Source organism: Apiospora kogelbergensis (assembly GCF_038363985.1).
Source record: "Apiospora kogelbergensis strain CBS 113332 chromosome Unknown utg000003l_segment0_segment0, whole genome shotgun sequence".
NCBI classification, from domain to species: domain Eukaryota; kingdom Fungi; phylum Ascomycota; class Sordariomycetes; order Amphisphaeriales; family Apiosporaceae; genus Apiospora; species Apiospora kogelbergensis.
This window is the reverse complement of record NW_027117420.1, coordinates 5,371,480-5,390,832: the sequence shown is the minus strand read 5'-3', so window position 1 is coordinate 5,390,832 and position 19,353 is coordinate 5,371,480. Positions and strand designations below refer to the sequence as shown.

General features: G+C 57.9%; 8 protein-coding genes across 8 annotated transcripts; 3 read left to right on the top strand and 5 right to left on the bottom strand.

The window, feature by feature from the left end:
- Positions 1 to 130: 130 nt before the first annotated feature.
- PG998_006559 (ABC multidrug transporter Mdr1) lies at positions 131 to 3,332 on the bottom strand (the record flags this gene model as incomplete). The annotated part of the gene is made up of 5 exons (XM_066873377.1): positions 131 to 404; positions 472 to 1,940; positions 2,058 to 2,732; positions 2,794 to 3,048; positions 3,081 to 3,332. 5 exons carry the CDS (start codon positions 3,330 to 3,332, stop codon positions 131 to 133), a joined length of 2,925 nt encoding a protein of 974 aa, XP_066733474.1.
- Positions 3,333 to 4,210: 878 nt separating this feature from the next.
- On the bottom strand, positions 4,211 to 6,002 carry PG998_006558 (FAD/NAD(P)-binding domain-containing protein; the record flags this gene model as incomplete). Its single annotated transcript, XM_066873376.1, has 5 exons — positions 4,211 to 5,149; positions 5,226 to 5,523; positions 5,594 to 5,752; positions 5,806 to 5,893; positions 5,945 to 6,002. 5 exons carry the CDS (start codon positions 6,000 to 6,002, stop codon positions 4,211 to 4,213), a joined length of 1,542 nt encoding a protein of 513 aa, XP_066733473.1.
- Positions 6,003 to 6,447: 445 nt separating this feature from the next.
- PG998_006557 (uncharacterized protein) lies at positions 6,448 to 7,210 on the bottom strand (the record flags this gene model as incomplete). Its single annotated transcript, XM_066873375.1, has 2 exons — positions 6,448 to 7,107; positions 7,172 to 7,210. 2 exons carry the CDS (start codon positions 7,208 to 7,210, stop codon positions 6,448 to 6,450), a joined length of 699 nt encoding a protein of 232 aa, XP_066733472.1.
- A 1,723-nt stretch (positions 7,211 to 8,933) lies between these two features.
- On the top strand, positions 8,934 to 11,940 carry PG998_006556 (uncharacterized protein; the record flags this gene model as incomplete). Its single annotated transcript, XM_066873374.1, has 8 exons — positions 8,934 to 8,952; positions 9,008 to 9,503; positions 9,949 to 10,084; positions 10,155 to 10,225; positions 10,297 to 10,704; positions 10,828 to 10,841; positions 10,894 to 11,367; positions 11,429 to 11,940. The coding sequence occupies 8 exons, from the start codon at positions 8,934 to 8,936 to the stop codon at positions 11,938 to 11,940; spliced, it is 2,130 nt and encodes a 709-aa protein (XP_066733471.1).
- Positions 11,941 to 12,227: 287 nt separating this feature from the next.
- Positions 12,228 to 12,515, top strand: PG998_006555 (uncharacterized protein; the record flags this gene model as incomplete). Its single annotated transcript, XM_066873373.1, has 1 exon — positions 12,228 to 12,515. One exon carries the CDS (start codon positions 12,228 to 12,230, stop codon positions 12,513 to 12,515), a length of 288 nt encoding a protein of 95 aa, XP_066733470.1.
- An 821-nt stretch (positions 12,516 to 13,336) lies between these two features.
- Positions 13,337 to 14,387, bottom strand: PG998_006554 (4-sulfomuconolactone hydrolase; the record flags this gene model as incomplete). The annotated part of the gene is made up of 2 exons (XM_066873372.1): positions 13,337 to 14,023; positions 14,115 to 14,387. 2 exons carry the CDS (start codon positions 14,385 to 14,387, stop codon positions 13,337 to 13,339), a joined length of 960 nt encoding a protein of 319 aa, XP_066733469.1.
- Positions 14,388 to 15,452: 1,065 nt separating this feature from the next.
- PG998_006553 (MFS quinate transporter) lies at positions 15,453 to 17,226 on the top strand (the record flags this gene model as incomplete). The annotated part of the gene is made up of 5 exons (XM_066873371.1): positions 15,453 to 15,519; positions 15,602 to 15,989; positions 16,039 to 16,376; positions 16,445 to 16,787; positions 16,863 to 17,226. The coding sequence occupies 5 exons, from the start codon at positions 15,453 to 15,455 to the stop codon at positions 17,224 to 17,226; spliced, it is 1,500 nt and encodes a 499-aa protein (XP_066733468.1).
- A 152-nt stretch (positions 17,227 to 17,378) lies between these two features.
- PG998_006552 (uncharacterized protein) lies at positions 17,379 to 19,076 on the bottom strand (the record flags this gene model as incomplete). The annotated part of the gene is made up of 1 exon (XM_066873370.1): positions 17,379 to 19,076. One exon carries the CDS (start codon positions 19,074 to 19,076, stop codon positions 17,379 to 17,381), a length of 1,698 nt encoding a protein of 565 aa, XP_066733467.1.
- Positions 19,077 to 19,353: the final 277 nt, after the last annotated feature.

The following is a 19,353-nucleotide window of genomic DNA, read 5'->3' as shown; positions in this document are numbered from 1 at the left end:
AGCGAGGCTCAACCGCTGATCCCAGGACTCCTTCCCGGAGAAGAGGGTGGTTTTCAAGGAATTGTCTTCCACCAGTGTGACTTTGCACGAATCAACGGCACAGCTTCGTCCCGCAGCGCATTTTACCGCGTCATTTCTCCATACCAAGATCGAACACAAAGATCACATCGGCTTTCTGCACGGTGCTTAGTCGATGGGCAACGGCAATCGTGGTTCGACCCTTTGCTGCAGCATCCAATGCCGCTTGAACGACCTTTTCCGACTCGGAATCCAAGGCCGAAGTGGACTCATCCAGCAGTAGAACTCTCGGGTTGCGAATGAGGGCCCGAGCAATAGCCACCCGCTGCTTCTGGCCGCCCGAAAACATGTTACCTTTGCTGCCTACTATGGTATCGAAGCCATCCCTGTTTATTGATAGACTTGTCAGTGTCTGAGCTCGATTTTCATTGACAAGCAGGAAAGTTTACTTACGGCAATGACTCAATAAAGTCGTAGATGTTGGCTTCTTTGCAGGCTTTCACCATGGTCTCTTCAGACACGTTGCGCTCATTGCCACCCAATAGGATGTTTTCACGGACCGTGCCCTGGTAAAGAGTCGGCTCTTGGCTGACCAAAGCCAAGAGGCTGCGATACGAGTTTACATTGAGCCGCGAGATATCCTTTCCGTCGAGATAGATGCAGCCCGAAAGAACATCGTAGAAGCGCTCAAGCAACGCGATTGTCGTGCTCTTGCCGCATCCGCTGGCGCCCATCAGCGCAACGTATTGGCCGGGCTCAACTTTGAAGCTCAACCCCGACAGAACAGGGTAATATGGGCGAGTGGGATACCGAAAGTGAACATGCCGGAATTCAATCGCCTCCCTGGCGCTGGCATCGATGGTCTCGCCTTGCTGCGACCAGACGTCAATCGCTGGTAGGCGATCGAACAGTCTCTTAAAGTCGGCCGCGGCATTCTTGGATTTCCCCATATCCGAAGCGTGGTGGAACATGGCGCCGGCCGCGTTGGCCCCGTACATGATTTCACTGAAGCAGACGAAAAACTGGAAGATGCTGTACTCGTGGCGCGCAAGGAGGGTTCCGCCGTACCAAAACGCCAACGCTTGGCAGAAAAAGGTTATGGCCTGCGACAAAGCGTACAGGGACGACGACTTCAAAGTCCAGACGAGACTATCTCGAGCTTGGTAGCCCAGCTGGCGGTGGTACGTTTCAATTATCTCGTCCTCCTTGGTGAGGGCGGCGACGGTCCGGATGGCGGTGGAAGCTTCGCAGGCGTAGGTGGCAGAGGCCTCGTATGCCTTTTTGGACTGCACCTGGAAGCGGGCCAGGATGGAGATGCGCCAAAACCCACAGACCAGCAAGAAAGGGACCACAGATATGCAGACCAGTGCCAGCTTCCACCCGACGACTAAAGCGATCACCAGCGACGCCGTCAGCGTGGTCGAGACCATGAGGGTGCTGCCCAGGATGATGCCGCTGATGCCCGACAAGTGCCGTGTCTCGGCTGAGAGAAAGGAGGTCAGGGATCCCGTCGTGTTCTCGTCTTTGTCGAAGAAGGCAATATCCTGACGCAACAGGACCCGGAAGGCCATACCGCGAGCACGACTTGTGAGCCTTTCCGAGCTGATGCTGAGGCAAGTGCCTTGGATCGAGTACAGGAAGAGCTGCGCGAGCCCCAGGGCCATCAGCATCAGCGCCCAAAAGTCCGTGTCGCGCTTTAGCGTGTCGTACTGGTCGGGCGACATGGTGATGGTCGTGATGGCTTCGACGTATAGCACGGCCTGAGCGGGTTGGGCGCATCCCGCCAGAACGACGAAGACCACACCGAGTAGGATGAGATTGAGTTCGCGCTTGTTGAATGAAGCCACGAACCGGACCAGAGTGGTTACTGAGTAAGCCCGGTCGCTCTCCTCGTCTATAGTGGGACCCGTTTTCGAGACCGCCTTCGCCAAAGGTGAGCCTTTTTCGATCCCTTCCTTGCAGAAATCATCCACCTCTTCTAGATCTTCCTAGCTCTTTTCTTGCTTGTCCTTCTCTTCGTGAAGCTTCTGGGCTTCGACCGACTTGTGATACTCGCCGCCGATGGCCCTCAGTTCGTCATGGGTCCCTTGTTCTACGATTCTCCCGCCGGACAAGACGACAATGTTGTGGGCTGTCCTAATGGTAGATAGCCGGTGCGCAACAACAACGGTGGTGCGGCCTTCGGAGGCTCTATCCAGAGCGGCTTGCACTATCTTCTCGGATTTAGTGTCCAGGGCGGATGTGGCTTCATCTAATAGGAGGATCTTGGGATCGCTGACCACTGCGCGAGCAATGGCAATGCGTTGCTTCTGACCGCCCGATAATACTAACCCGCCTTCTCCCACTTGGGTTTGGTATCCGTCAGGTAGCGAGGTAATGAACGTGTGGGCGTTGGCCATTTCTGCTGCCGCTTCGACCTTCTCGCGAATAGTATGTTTTGATGCATCCTCAAAAGGAGTCCCTATGAGGCCGTAACGGATGTTCTCAAAAATGGCGATAATGGAGCTCCTGCCGGAACCCGACGGACCCACGAGCGCCGTGGTGCGACCAGCAGGGATGGACAGGCTCACTTCATCGAGCACAACAACTTCTGGTCGAGACGGGTAGACATGCGTTATGTTTCGTAGTTCAATACCGCCCTCGACATGATCGGGTTGCGCCCCTGTCTTGCAGGATGGATCCAGCGGCGACGGGCGGTCAATGGTGCTGTATATCTTGGATGCAGCCGCCATGGCGTTAGTGAAAGCCTGGCTGTGGGGGGAAAGCATTTCCGACGGCGTAGGAGCCCGTCATGATGGCCATCAAAACTGTCAAGATGCCACCCGCATCCATGTCGCCGCTGACTAGAAAGCGGGAGCCCTGCCAAAAGCCGAGCCCGTAGTTCAGAAACGAGATGGTGTACATGGCCCCCACCATTACAGCCTGAATGACCCGCATCCGGGTGCCGTGTTTCTCGACCGCCCGAAGATGCGACTCGTACTGCTCCGCCAGCCGCTCGTGGGTGCCGAACGCGGTCCTGTCCGGATGGAGCTGAGAACCTCCTGCATCAGACTGCTTCCCACGGCATAGTGCTGCATGGACTTGTTGCTGAACTTGACGATGATCAAGCAGTCCCAGCCATCCGCATACCGGTACAGTGCCAAGAACGAGACTTTCACATCGAGGGAGTCGAGTTGGGATGTCAATATCAACTTTTGATCCTCGGACAGACAAGCTGGTGACGGTTCCTTGGCAGCGGCGGTCGTCAACTCGGGCGATATTGAGGGTTGGTCAGCAGCCTTTTCGTCAACAGCCGAAGACTCGGGTCCCGCCATGGATTCTAGATGGACCGGGCTTGGCCTTCCGGGTTGACTTACCGCCTAGACTCGGGGTGGCAAGTTGTGGGAGCGAGAGTCCAGCGAGAGTCCTGTACTGCATCGGAGCAGTTGCACGTTCGAATCGCGCCAATACATGTCTTGGACTGCGCAGAGTACTGCAGGCACACCGAAGGATTGGGTACACGAGTATCGCACAAGATAGCGGATCTTTCCACGCCCAATAAAACGAGTCAGCATGACGCGGTCGGGTTTTCCCTTCAAGACACAAACGACGGGGTGGGGGTGTACGTATAGACTGCTGCTTTCATCCTCACTAGAAATGTTTGTACAGGGCTTACCCAGCAATTGCGGAAGGTCCCGAGGGTAAGGTTAGCGATGATCGGCCTCTGTCTTCAGTGAAAAGCTGCAAAGAAGAAGCGGTAAACAGCCACACACATTGCGGGCTATTGAATTTGGATAGTTCGACTGACGGTGATCAGGGTTCTCCCTGAATTCCGTCCGCACAATAACTCGGCACGTGCAGACTTGCGAGAACCTATGTAGAAGTCCAATACTAACAGTAGAGACGAGAATTGAATAATTCGTTAACGCGACCGACCGTCATAGCGCGTTTTGGCACTGCCTTGCTGTAAGTTAGTGCAACGCAGCACTGACATTAGTTGTCTTCCTCCTTTCTGATGCATGCCTAATCGACTCATCATTGCCAGATTGCCTTCGCAACTGCACTTGTTTCCAAGTGATAATTTAAATATTTAGATATGTTAAGAATACATCATATAGGAAAGGCACGCTTTGATAAAATTACTCTTCTCCAGCATTTGGACACTTGATTAGCAAGTTCATGGATCCCAATGTACTACCGCGGCAAATCTGGTTTATGTAGTCGGAGCTCTCCTTGGGTTAAAAAGCCACTGCCAATCGGGTTGCACCCTATCAATCACGACCCAACCATCACTCTCGTCAACTGTTGCCTCCTTCTCAAAACAAGCATCTTCTTCGCCATTATCTCTCCTTCTACTCGGCGCTGGATACTTCTTCACATGGTCCAACGCCCACACGAGCTTGTCGCTCAGGGCAGGAGGCACCCGGCCCTTTCCCCGCAAAGTGCCGAGCCCCGCGATGTCAAACAGTTTCTGGAGGTACCCTAACACGTCGCCATTCTCCCACAAAATATCGTGGAACTTGGTCCCATTGCGCCGCACCGCTCGCAGTCGGTCCTCTTCCCACCGCTGTTGCTCCTCTACCGGCGGGAGCGGGGTCGAAGCCCGGCCGGCCCACAGGCGGGCTATGGCGATGGCCTGGTACTCGAAGCTGCGGAAGGTCAGGGTATGGGGATGGCCCACGATAGCCAGGTTCGTATAGTCGTGGAAGAAAGTGTGCCAGTAGTTCCGGATGAGCTTGCTGTCCTCGTAGTCATAGAGCTCGCGCCCGTTAGCCGCCGCGTTCCAGAACGGGAATGACGGACGGTAGCCGGTGCAGTAGATGATGGTGTCGACCTTGTCGAAACTGAGCGACGTGCCATCCTCGAAGACGATTTGACCGTCATCCGGCCGGTACTCCTGGATAACGTTCTTCCATACAATGCCGTCGGGAGGGGCGTCGCCGTCCCACCGATTCTTGCTTCTACGCGACTGGTAGACGGGTAGCGCTGCCACAGTTGCAACCTCATTGGTGATGTCGTAGCCCGAAGCAGAGTTGCCGATGATGAGGACCTTCTTCGATCGGTAGACCGAAGGTGAGCGGTAATGCTTGGAGTGGACCACGCGACCTGGGTATTTTTTGATGTAGTTGTCCAGGCCTTTCACTGAAGGGATCTTTCATCTTGTCAGTATATCTCAATATGGGTACGAACTACCAATGGAAAGGATAGAACATCACGATGAGTCTTACAAAAGGTATCGAATAGTGGCCGTTCGCGATAACGACCGCATCGAACACTCCTTCCCACCACATATCCACACCCCTGAGCTCGTCATGTTTCCTCAAGGTGAGCCTCCACTGCTCAAAGTCGTCAGTGGAAGACACGCGCGAGACGTCTTCAACTGTGGTGTTTGCAACTAGCAAGGGATCGAGCTGATGCTGCGAAAAGTACGTCTCCAGATACTGTCGCGGCACCCAGTGCGGCGGGAACGGGCCGTAGGCGAAGCGGGCATCCGAGAAGCACATGGCGATATCCGGCACGTTGGTTCTGGTGGCTCCGATCGTCAGCAGTTGTCCATCGCCTTTTCTCAGGCTTGGTGTAATGGCATCGAACTCACGTCAATGCATCGTAGATGGGTGTCTTCGTGTATCTTTCCCGGGCGTCATGGGGGACCTCCCGAGGGAGGTTGTCTGGGATCTCTATTGGTGCGTCAACCTCAGGTGGAAGTTTTCCTGGGAATAGAGGAAGACTCGGCTGCGGGTTCGCGTCATAGTTCCTACCGTTACCGAGTCAATAGTCTGATCACCTGGGGAGTCGATTTACCCGTACCATGTCCCACCCGGAGTCTCTCTGCGTTCGAAGACGACGATCTTCTCGAAGTAGGCTTCCGCTTTGAGGGCAGCCGCCGTTATTGTCCCTGGAAATGATCAGCATCGTGATGGCCACTTGGCCCTGGGCGACGACATACCCGATGCACCAGCTCCAATAACTGCCACCGATTTGACGCGATGCAGCCGTGTATTCATGGCGAATACACTAACAAGGAATCCAACAGAACTCGTTCTGAAAGAAAAGTTGCATCCCTAGAAAGTGCCGGCAACCGGTGCTCAGGTTATCTTCATATGACGGAGGTTGGTCGACCAGGATGCGTCATTCCCGTGCATATGGCGCCATCCAACCCCCGCGTCCTCCATTCTAAAGTAGATAAAGGGGCCAACGCATAAAAACACATGAGCTCTCCTAAAATAACACAGACACGTGCGCTAAGGTCATAGAGCCAATTGATTATAGAATATTATTGCAGGGGGTTGAAACGATTATCGACTGATACACGCCAGTATTGAGACACATGGAAAATATAGGACGGTCATAAACATTGTCTTGGATTGGCCTTCACCCCTTTCACACGCAACACCCTTCCTTTTCTTCCAAAGGCTGAGAATACTTCGGAATCATAGCCCAATTCCCAGCTTACTGGATGGCAATGTCGGCGCAAGAGATGTAGATCTGGGGAGTCTGGAACGAGTTCCAGACAAACTGCAGCAGCGTGTGGTTGGACGTGTACTGTGGGATCTTGACCTTTTTGGTGACGGTGTAGCCGCCCGCAATGGTGGTGGCGCACGAGTTGAGCGGCGCGCGGTCGACGCCCTGGCAACCGCGGACGCTGCCGTCGTCGGTCTGGAACTTGTTGCAGGTGAACCACGTGTTGTCCCAGCAGGCCTCGCCCTGGCTGCAGTCGGGGCTGTAGTCGCACTGCTGGCCGTCGACGTCGGTGCAGGGCAGGAGGCCGGCGTCGAAGCAGGCCTGGGCGGCGTTCTTCTCGGCCTCGGTCGGCTCGTAGCCGGGCGTCAGGAACTTGTCGACGACGGCCTGGTCCTGGCACACGCGGTAGCTGAACATGCCGCCGTGGTCGCCGTTGTTGTCGACGCACCACTGCACCTCGACCGTCTCGCCCGGCGCGTAGGTGGCCACCGTCTCCTGGCCCCACGACGCCCCCGGGAAGTTGTAGTCGACGCTCACGCGCTGGTTGTAGCCGCACACGCCCATCCGGCCCACGGGCACGCCCTCGAGCTGCGGCCAGGCGGTGACGGGCTCCAGGATGGTGCACTCGGGGCAAGTATCAGTTCCGGCCTGGAGTCACGTCGTGTTAGACATGGCCTTGTAATGGTACTCAAGAAATCAACTTACCTCGAACCCGAGTCGGGTTCTGCTGGAGGAACGGTCGCATAGCCATGGGCAGAGACCGAAGTGGCAAATGCCAAGGAGAGAAGAGTGGCGGAGATCATGGTGTTTGGCTTGATTGGCAACGAGTGGGTATTGACGAGACGGATCTGGTGTTCGATGTCCTTGAAGACCTTTTGAGATATGCAACGAGGGGAACATTGAAGTCTTATATACTGGTCATGCGTAGATCATATCCTTTTACAGTCAAAATTTCTTCCAGGAGAATGATGACGGCCTTTGAAGCCTGAGTTGGACACTCGACCATAGCCCTGACCATACGACGATGGAAGACCAAGTCGTGGCCACATTCAGAGCACGAATCACGATTCACAGTGAGATTTGTTGTGATCTAGCCACCATATGATAGGTGGCATTGCCGTTCATGCGGCGGAGTTTGGCGTTGCTCTTATAGTCAACTCCGACCTCGAAGAAGCGGCCTTGGGTCACGCTACAACGGAAAGGCCCGATTTCCTTTGAAAGCTTCCGTAGTGCGGCGGCTACGATCCCCACGGAGATTAGTATCGCAAGGGGTTCCACTCCGGTAGTTGTTGGTGTGGCGTACGGCCTCCTTGAACTAGGTGTGTGGACTGCTGGTGCCCTCCCTCGTTACTAGCTGCCAGTAACATACCTTCCTAGTTTCTAATGTCGATCAAAGATTAAACAAGAACAAGAGCCAAGTGATCCATCGCGTGGCCTCCAGCCTCGGCTCAGTATGGCCCCAGGACAGATGAGGAAGCTTAGTGGATGGTACGATGATCTCGCTACGTACTTTCTTCCTCGGCCTATTGTATGAGACGCATATGGCCTTGCATCGGTTGCTGTCGTCGATCTTTGATGGAGCCGGCAAGAAGTGGCATGAGCAAAGCCAGGATACAGAGCTACAAAGGCAAGAACAGACAATACTAGAGTAGTTGACTTATCCCTGACAGGCGGAATCGCGGAACGCCTTGAGGCACCTGACGGGGGGGGCGGAGTTTGGTGTTACATGGCGCCGGCCGTTCTGTCGGGCCAATGTGTGTCATGCGGGGTGAGGCGCCAAGCGAGCAGCCACGAATCGTCGAATCCGGGGGTTGAAGATGTGTGGGGTGCATCGCCTTTAGCCGCTTTGTGGGGACTGGCATCGGGCCTTATTATGGAAGTGAAGGGACATGTCCCGGGCCCGTCTGGGGTAGCACTCTGCTGTGCCACGGGGGCTCGGCTTGGCACGATCGACTTGCCCGAAACGTGCTGGCATCGTGTGGCTGGAATGGCTGGAAGATGCATAGATAAACCAAGATTGAAAGTCACGTTACTTGCTCGGAAAGAGTGAGCACGTCCAACGACAGCCGGTGTGTTGATAATATCATCATGTCCTCTATCTATGAATGAAGACACATTATGCCAGTCTCTAGCTAGTAGAACAAGCCTCCCCCTACCAGGTTTGCTTATTCAATCATCATTGTGGGAATAACCTGTGCACTTAGATTGCTATTTGATGGTACCATGTTGAGGTGGTCGTAATTGTTGTGATGACAGTTGCGTCCTGGAACAAGCAAACAAACAAACAATGATTGATCAGGCAGCTACAAACGCCAAACCAGGCCTCACCCCCAACACCTCTACTTGCTTTTTTCTTTTTAAATTTAACATTTTCTGACACCAACATCCACCATGAACAGCATTCCATTGCGACAGTGAGATCGGCTCGACCACGCAACACCAACACTCCCAAATTGAACACTCAACCGAGCAAAATGGGCCGCTGGAGTCATCGTAAGTTGAGCACTCCTGCTTTAGGCATAACGTATCTGATGAGATAACAAATCAGGCCTCTTTGAGGGCGACCAGGATCTTGACATCGCCATCGAGATCAGCGATAGCGTCGATGAAGACTTGCCGCTTTCGCAGCTGGTCCACCAAACAGACATGCTAGCACCAAATGAGTGCAAAACGTACTACCAGACCGAAGAATATGCCGTTGAACTGGCCGAACATGTCATCGAACTCCGCCAAAAGCTTGATGCTGGTACGGGAGACAGGCTCTTTGATTTCTACCGCGCTAAAGAAAACGAGAGCTCTGGTCTCGGTCAAAGAAACGGCAAGTATCGCGTCATCCTCGTCGGTGCTCTGATCATGCGTACGGGAGCCAAGATTCGAGACAGTGACCTCCAGCATCTCCGGGAGCTGGTGCCTCAAGTACACAGCAGCCCCGGATTCGCGCTGCCCTTGGGCGACGGAGGCTTTCGCGACCCGGGAAAGGCCCAGTTCCTCGCGGCTTTGAATCACTACACCCCTGGCACTCCTCGCAACTACAGCGAGCCCAGGTAATTCCCGTCGATCTCATTGAGAACATCGGCTAACCTATCACAGTTGCTTCACTTGTGGCCAGGTCGAGGCCGACATTAACAAGGCCCCCTGAGATGCACCCGATGCCACAGCGCATATTATTGCGATACGGTATGTCTCGCCTCGCGGCTGCAGAGCGCATGACTGACACTACTGTGCAGACATGCCAGAGAGCTCACTGGAAAGCTCACAAGCCTTGTTGCATTGAGCCGAGCAAGCTGAGATGGTTGAATGTCTGATGGGAATGTGTAGTTATGGTTAGGCAATGAATGAATGTTACGTTATGACAACTGGCAGGTCCTTGGCCGCAGCTGGCAGGTCGCGGGCGATTCCGGGAGGCGGAGGGAGGCCCGCATCCGCAAAACGGCTCCGCTTTCCCATTGTCGTCCCCCAAGTTTCGCAAACCGCATCCCGCATCCCCAGATTCCGCAGGTTCCAGAATCATCCCAATGCAATGTCCAGCAGTGGAGCCGACGACAGCAAGCGACATATGGCTCCCTCGGCCGCGAAGCAACAAAAGAAGAGCGCTTTCTCATGCCACAACTGCCGCAGCCGCAAAGTGAGTGTGTCGCGTCGATCCACTCTGCTGCGACTTCAGACGAAAGAAAGCTAACGGGGGGGGCTTGCAGGTCAAATGTGGCGCCGAACGCCCGTCTTGCCAGAGATGCATCAAGCGAGGCGAGCAGTGCGTCTACAAGCTGTGAGTTTCTACCGCTCACCTCTCAAAATTGCCCGACAGAGAGACCACCCCAGCTGATCTGAGAACCCAAGCGCGCCCACGTTATCCTACACGGAGCGTCTGGAGCAGCGCATCAAGGAGCTCGAAAGCGAGGTGCAGGCATTAAAAGGGAGTCATGGAAATGAAGCCGAAGCACAGACCCCCGAGACTCCCGAAGACGCTTCCGTCTCGGAAAGCAGCGGGAGGCAGCCAACGGATCAGCTCAAGCAGCGACTCAGCGGGAGCTACGACGGCCTCAAGCTGGATGAGAAGGGCGTCATCACGTACCACGGAGCTACCAGCTTCTTCCAGGCCATTGCCGGCGATCCCGCCAAGGGGGTGAGAACGAGGAACACGACGAAGCCGGCTCGTCGAGGTCCGCTCAGGATATGGACAGACGACAAAGGCTGGTCAACAACGCCTGGCACCAACGAGCACTGGAGTGCTTCACTAACATTCCGGTACGTCAAAAAGGTCTTTATGGGGTAGGTGCTTGAGAAACTGACCAAGTGACAGGAACCCTTTCACTACCTCTTGGACCTCCATTGGTGCTGGATCCAGCCGCTATTCAACTTCGTCTACAGACCGGCCTTTACCCGTACGTCTAACTCTACCTGAGCATATGGAGAGCCGCTGCTAACAGTAACCAGGCGACATACAGTCAAACGGGCCATATTACTCGCATACACTGTTGAGTGCCATCGTGTCGCATTCCACTCGTTGGGCGAAACGCGACCCGGTGATCCAAGAGCAGCTGGCGGCCTACGAAGGAGGTGCACTTTTCCGCCGGCAAGCCCGGTCCTTCTTGTTCGAGGAGCTGAATAACGGCGTCTGCACCATTCCCATGATACAGACATTGCTACTCCTCAGTGCCCAGGAGTGCAGCTCGGGGAATGCAACCCAGGCTTGGGTGTATAGCGGAATAGCCTTCCGCTTAGTAGACCATCTGGGCATTTTCATCGACGGGCAGCGATACGCCGCTGACGTGCACCTGTCCGAGGAAGAGGTGGAAATCCGGCATCGTCTCTTCTGGAGTTGCTATTTCTGGGACAAGATCATCAGCCTTTATCTGGGAAGAAGACCTACCCTCACCCAGGTGAGCGTGTCGCCGCCCGGGTTCATGTGTAAGTGATTGTCCCCCGCCGTCTCAATGCCCACGGAAAGTGCTCACCGATGTTTATAAAGACGACGACTCGGCAGAGGAGGAAATGTGGATTCCCCATGGGATCATCTTCGCCCCTGGGAAACAATACCCCCCAACGCGAGCCCATTCGACCTCCTGCTTCATCAAGATGTGCGAGCTGTCCGTGATATTCAACCAGATCCTGATCAACATCTACGATCCGCTGCATCAGCTCTCCCAAAGCGTCATCGAGGGCTGTGTGCGCACAGAGGGGGCGGCGCTGCAGTCCTGGTGGGATGCGTTGCCGCATTTCCTCCGGATCGACACGGACAACATACCCGCCTATGCGCCGCCGTCTCATATCGTTACACTCAAGTCAGTGCTCCTCCTCGTCCTGGACGGTCTCCCGCGCGCTAACCCTCCTCCACAGTTCACTCTACCATACGTTCAAAATCTTGCTGTTTCGGCCGACCCTGGTCAAGAGAAGCCGCCAGACTTCTGGGGAACGGACGCAGAACCAGGATCACCTGCGCATCTGCGTTGCGTCGGCCGTATCCATAGCGGCCATCTTTGACCTGTTCTGCAGGACCTTTGGCGAGGACCACTGCATCACGTCTTTGTCGTACAGCTTGTACATCGCCACGTCGATATTTCTGCTGCAAGTCCAGGCTCTGCCTGGAGATACCCAGGCCCTGCGTCGCCTTTTGTTTTGTGTCCAGTATCTCGAAAGAGTGCAGTCGATCAATCCTGGTGAGAGACCCCGGTTCCTTCCGACCAACTCGGTTGCATCCCCACTGACAGAACTATCCGGCAATAGTGATTGGGAGTGCTCTCAGGCCAATAAAAGAGGCGATTTCCAAGATGGGCCTGGAACCACAGGCCTCCCCCCGGCCAGCCACGATCCCCACGGCGGAAGCAGGCGAGGGCAGCACCCTCTCCGGATCGATCGGGTATGAGCCCGGCCACCAGGCTCGATCCTCGCGGGACTTTCATGGCCACAACTTCGGCACTGCGTCCGACGTCGACTTCTCCCTTATGCCCGACGACATGTTTGAGGCGCTCTCCACCTTGGAGCCCATGAGCGTCAGCATCCAGCCTCTTGACCACTCGAGCTCAGCCCAGCCGGCGTGGCCGTTCGCCAGCCGATAAAGTGAAACGAAGCATGCGGGTGCCAGTTAGGCATCTGCTTAGTGGTCCATTGTACCGGACCGTGGGAGAAGAGTGGGAAATCATATAAATGTTACTGAGCCAAAGTCGGATGATGTTCGAGCCCTCTTGGGGGGTGCCGCTTCAAGTTGCGAGACGAAAACAGTCCCAAACCGAGGCGGTGGGGAGCGGGGGGCATTGGGGCCCTCTTATGTTCGGCCATCGGCCTAGGTAGGTATGGGGCGACCGGGTCGCCTTTCCCGACAAGCGGCCCATCCGTCGAAACCTGCACGACCGAGCGTCGGAAGTTGGCCGAGCGGACGATGCCCACGTGCGCACATCCTCACACGCTACGTCTCCTTAGAGGCTGGGCGGATCTGTGGAGCCCCGTGGCAAGGAGATAGATCGGGATGTCGGAGATGTCTGGTCATGTGGCGTACGACACGAAGTTAGCAAGAATCAATGAGCGCCGCCCTCCTTCTGAAGTCTGATGGCTTCGCTTTGGATAATCAACTAGTACGTGTTTCATCCATGTCACTTTGCTTGTGTAACTCGGTCCAAAGCTGAATCTAGCCGACAGCCAATTCTGACACCCACTGTCTCTGTGCAGTAACCAAAATATGCCCGACGACAGTTATTAAAACAGGAAGACTATAAATACAGCGTGCAATCGAAAGGACTACGAGATTTACATATCGGTCGTTACAGTCATTACTCATACGAGAGCTCGTCTTCCACGTGAAAGCATCGAAGCTCGAATCCCGTCCCCCCGTCAGCTCTCCGTCGACACCAGTGGGGGACTCCACAGCTCCTCCGCGTTGCCCCTAAAGACCCTCTCGATGAGCCCCCTCGTCCTTCTCGCACAGGTCGACCAGCACGGTGCGGATCCAAGGCCGGATGTCGAGCCCCTCGAACCGCGTGTGCGGCCAGTCGGTCGCGAAGACGACCCGGCTCCGCCCCGCGACCCGCAGCAGCTCCTTAGCGACGGGCGCCGCGTCGCTGAAGCCGTCGGGCGCGGCGCTGAACCGGTACGCCGCCGACAGCTTGACCCACGCGTTGCCGCCCTCGAGCAGCCGCACCAGCGACGCGAACCCCGCGAGCGCGTAGGGGTCGCCGGACTGCGCGAAGGCCCGCGACGCCGCCAGGTCCGGGTGGCCCATGTGGTCGATGCAGACGCGCACCCCGAGCTGCGCCGCGCCGTCCGCCAGCAGCGGCTCGAGCTGCGCGATGGTCGGCAGCGACGCGTAGATCTGCAGGACCCAGCCCAGCGGCCGCACGGCGGCGGCGTGCGCCCGCAGCGCCGCCTCGAGCGCGGCGCGGGCCGGCGGCGCCGCGCCGCCCGACTGCAGGTTGAGGCGGACGCCGCGCACGCCCAGGCGGTGCCACGCGGCCAGGGTCTCGGGCGGCGTGGCGGCGGGGTCGAAGGCGACGACGGCGCGCGCGCGGTCGGGCCCGCCCAGCGCCCGCAGCGCCGACAGCGTGCAGGCGTTGTCGTGGCCGTAGATGCTCGGCTGGACGACGACGACGCCGTCCAGCCCCCGCCAGGTCGCGCTCGAAGGCGGCGGCGTCGCGGCTCGTGTGGAAGTGCGTCGGCTTGTAGACGGCGGCGGCGTCGAGCGGGAAGCGGGGGTCCAGCACGTGCATGTGCGAGTCCCAGGAGCCCCGCGGGATCAGGGCGCGGAAGTCGTCATCGTCTTTCGGCGGCGATGGCAGTAACGATGGTATGGATGGCGACGAGGCGAGGGTGAAGGATGAGGGGCGGAACCGCATGAGTTGGAAGAGGAAGACGCGTATGCATTTGGTGGTGTAGAGAAGGGCATGCTGGACGAAGCGCAGGTGGGTGGCCCCGCGAGATGCGGTGGTTATTGCAGACATGGGCGGGTTCGTGGTGACGGAGTCATTCCCGATGCGCGAGTGGTCGATGGGCTATGATATCATCGGTCGAGTGCGCCGAGTATGGTTCTTGGCAGCTGAAGGAGCTGGGCAGAGAGGCTCGGGGAAAGACAGAGCGAGGGCAACGATTATTATATCCGTCGGTCGTCGGGGCGCCCAGAATACGCCGGGCGGACGACTTTTCTCTCTCTTCATAAGGGCCGAATGTGAGACCCTCAATGCTGTCGGTTTCCGAGGGGCTCGGTGGAGATAATCGTCGTGGACCCGAATCGAGTGGGACGGTCGAGATGGACTCAGGTCAGGTTTCCGCGATAAGACCGATCTGGGTACGCTGAGGACGGTAGTGCCCCGTAGAGCCTCCTCAAAGCTTGCCCGGACGCCAGGGGACCACGAGTTCAGGTCTCCGTAGATAAGTCCCTCTTCAATGCATATGAGAGCGTTCTTGTTGATTGTCGCCCGAGGTGCATTGCATGAAGCGACGGTGATGGATTGGATGTCGGAAGTTGGCCGAGGGCGAAACAGGAAGTGCTGAAGAGGGCTCGGTCAACTTCCGAGTGCCGTTTCCCCCTCCATCCCCATCCACCTTTAGCGGGTGGAAGCATGCAACTACGGCACTATCTCTGCGACCGTCTCAGTGCATGTGCAGCGTCAGGTGACGACTCTAAACAAACGGCAATGACTCCGTCGCTTATTCCCATTCCCACCCGTCCTGACACCCTGATCTGTGGCCCCGTCGTTCGCGGGGTTTCCCCGTATGCATCCGTTCCCCAGCACGACGGCAACCCATGCGACCCCTGCTAGTGTCCCTTTCCCCCAATTACCCCAATGCCCTTAACGCGCTGGCCAGGTGCAAGGCTTGTTGTTTTTTCTCAAGCTTCCAGGCCTACACTCACTGCTAGCCAGAACTTCAAACGTCACGGGCGCTGCGGCTAACCAACGTCTACGAACCGGGACGAGACGAGCATATAGTGAGACGTCAGCCCGGATCTCGTGGATTGGACGACTGAGACTGCAATCGGCGAACTCGGTCGCACAATGTCAAAAACCATGTCCAAGGTGAACGCCTACTACATCCTGACCATTCTGGTCATCGCATGTGGTTCGATACCGAAAGGTACATCAACATCAATATGCATCCCCATCCCCATCCCCTCGGAACCGATGGGAACAATGCGGTACTGACCAATCACTCGCAGGCTACGATGAAGGCGGCTTCAGCTCGGCGACGGGCCTCTCCTCTTTCAAGGCCGACTTCGATTTGAACCCGGCGCACTGGAAGGGCAACCCGACGGGCCTGGCCGATCGCAAAGCCAACATCTCGTCATTCGGCGTGCTGGGCGCGGCCATCGGCTCGCTGATCGCCGTCGCGCTCTGCGACCGCGTCGGCCGCCTGCGCAGCTGGCAGCTGGCCATGGTGGTCTGGATGACGGGCAACCTGATGCAGACGTTCGCGTCGGGCCTGCTGGGGCTGATGCTCTTCGCGCGCATCTGGGGCGGCCTGGGCGCCGGCGGGCTCACCGTCGTCGCGCCCCTGTACCTGTCCGAGATCGCGCCCGCCCGCTCGCGCGGCATGGTCGTCAGCCTGTACATGGTCGTGCTGCTGAGTTTCCTCACCATCGGCTTTTTTCATCAGCTACGGCGCCCAGGAGCACATGGCGGCCACGCGCATGCAGTACCGCCTCGTCATCTCCATCGTTTTGATCCCGACGGGGCTGGCGCTGCTGGGCTCGTTCTTCATCTCGGACACGCCGCGCTGGCTGGCGTCGCAGGACCGCACCGAGGAGGCCATGCATGTGCTCTCTCGACTGCGACACTCGGACGGCAGCGATAGCACGGCGATTGCGGTCGAGTTTCAGGAGCTGCAGCAGCAGATGCAGCACAAAGGTGAAGCGCTCAAGGGTGCTTCGAACTGGACCATCTTCAAGGAGATCATGACCATCCGCACCTACCGCGTTCGTTTTTTCTTGGGCAGTAAGTGTCAAGCTCTAATCCGATGGGAAACGGAAGAGGATTGTCCGGCTAATAATTCATGCATCTAGTGACCATGCAGACCGTCGCGCAATGGTCCGGCGGCAACGGCATCACCTACTACATCCCCCAGATCTTCGAGTACGCGGGCGTCACGGGCGGCAACACGTCGCTCATCACCAGCGGCGCCTACGGAGTCGTGAAGCTCGTCTTCACCATGGCCTTCACCTGGGGCCTCGTCGACGTCTTTGGCCGTCGTCGATGTTTCACCCTGGGCTTGTTCCTGCAGTGCATCACGCACGTCTACATGGCCATCTACATGGCCATTTGGCGAGACGGGTCCAACAAGTCGGCGTCGGATGCCGCCATCGCCTCCGTTTTCGTCTACGCCGTCGGCTGGTCCATTGGACTCTGGTGAGTAGCCCTAACTCATCCCACGAGAGAGCGAGACAACCAATCGTACTGACCTTCATGTCCCCTCCTCCCCAGCACCGTGCAGTATCTCTACGGCACCGAGATCTACCCGACGCGCATCCGCAGCGTGTCGTACGCCTGCAACATGGCGCTGCACTGGTTCTTCCAGTTCGCCGTGGTGCGCGTGACGCCCAACATGTTCGTGAGCCTGCACGTCTGGGGCGCCTACGTCTTCTGGGCCCTCGTCTGCTTCCTGGGCCTGGTGGTGCTGTGGCTCTGGGCCCCCGAGACCAAGGGCGTGCCCATGGAATACATGGGCGATCTGTTCGACGGGCCCTGGTACAAGACGGGGCGCGCCAAGTACGATCCGCGGCGGCATGAAATGCCGCAGCCCAAGGATGCGACGAGTCTGCCACATGAGCAGTCGAAGGCGGTGTAATCAAAAGTTCTTTCGCGCGGTTTAGGATACCCTGGTGTGTGGTTTTGATTTGACTGTAGCTATTCTACACCATCTAGCGAGATTGTTAATACATCTTCTAATGTCCGGCACCTGCCATGTCCAATCTGCCCGACATCGTCCCGTGAGATCATCTACATATGGCATCGCTCCAACTCCTCGACCCTGCGACAGAAACAGGACGACTTGACCGGTACATCGGCCCTCTCCAGCGCCGCCTTGAGCTTCGGCTCCACGGCCTCGGCCTCCTTGTCCCGCCCCAGCCGGACCATGCACTCGTGGTACCCGTGCAGCGCCCAGACGTTGCCCGGGTGTCGCAGTGCGCGGGGCAGGCGGCCGCTCAGCCCCAGGTCGTCGGCGTAGACGGCCGCCGCCTCCTCGTAGCGGCCGCGCTCCATCAGCAGCGCCCCGTACGCGTGCCGCGTCGGCTGCATCCAGCCCCAGGGCTCGTCGTAGGGCAGCGCGTCGTCGCGCGCCACGGCCGCGCGCAGGTGCGCGTACGCCTCGTCGAAGCGGCCGCGGCGGAACGCCACCTCGCCCTCCATCATGGCCTCGGCGACGCCCAGCAGGTCCACGCAGCGGTTGTTGAACAGGCTGCGCGACTCCGGGACGCGCGCCCGCGCCGCGTGGAAGAGCGCCCGCTCGGCGTCGGCCTCGGGCAGCCGCGACGTCGCCGCCAGCGCGACGGCCTTGGCGTAGTGCGTCATGGCCGTCGTGGTGCAGTAGAGCGCCGCGTCGGCCGGCAGCGGCAGGGCGACGATGTCGGCCCAGCGCCCGAAGCGCACCAGGGCGTGCACGCGCATGGCGAAGAAGCCCTCGAGCCAGTCGGCCATGGGCGGGGAGCGCACCTTCAGCAGCTCGGTGGACAGCGAGGCCTCCATGCGCGCGACCGTCTCGAGCGCGACGCGCGACTGGCCGGCGAACATGGCCGAGTAGATGCAGAAGTGGTAGTCGTGCATGCGGTACAGCGTGTAGAAGTTGAGGGCGCCGGCGCGGGCGAGGAACTTCTCGTCGGCCTCGAAGGCGCGCTGGTTCGACGTGATGCCCCGCGCGTAGTCGCCGACCAGCACGTCGATGTGCGTCGGCATGTGGTTCAGGTGGCCCGCGTCCGGCACCAGGGTGCGCAGGGCGTCGGCGGCCGGCAGCCCCTCCTCGGGCGTCGGCGACATCTCGATGAAGTGGATGTAAAGGTGCAGAACGCCGGGGTGTTCCATGCCGCCGGGCTGCTGCAGGGCCCTCTCGAGGATAGCTTGGACTTCCCGTGTTCGGGCCCCTTCGGCGGGCTGGCCGGTCTTCAGATCCCATAGTTTCCAGGGCGTCAGGTTCATCAAGGCGTCCGCGCACAGCGCCGCGACATCGAGGTCGTCGCCAAACTCGGCGTGGACCCTCTGCATGGCGTCGGCGTACTCGACGTTCCAGATGGAGCGGTCGTCTTCTCGGCGGGCATGCTCACGGGGGTACCGGTATCGGAGAGCGTCCACCAAAGCCTTTTCCAGAGCTGTCGCATCACCAGCGGCGGCGATCTTGCTAGCCTCCTCGACCATGCGATGGGTTCGCTGCACCGTCGTCTCCAGTTCCTCGTCATCGAAGAAACCCCAGGGCTTGTTGTAGTTGGGGCCCAGCGCGTAGGCAAGGCCCCAGTAAGCCATGGCACAGCCTTCATCGGCGGCGATGGAACGCTCGAAGCATTTCACCGCCTCCTCGTGGTTGAAGCCGTAGCACCAGATCAGGCCCCGGTTGAACCAAGTCGCGGCGTCGGGGCTCTTGGTAGTGATGGACCTCCGGTACCTGCCCAGGTTGTAGTACTCATCGGATGATGCCGTCGCTGCCATGCTGCATTGCTGCCCGGGTACGACGGGCCGGAGATGGAAGCGGGGGAAGTGCGAAGCGAAGTGTGTGTGGTGGAAGCGGGGGAAGTGCGAAGCGAAGTGTGTGTGGTGGAAGCGAGATCACAGACAGTTCGCCTACTTGATTCGGTAACCTTGCAAGGGACCTGTGGCTAGAGATTGAAAGAGGCCTAACTAAAATACTGGTTGAAAAGGAGGCAACTGATTACGATCAAGAATGCGATGTTGTCCAAAGTTGTCCAGTGCGCGCTGATTTGGCGGG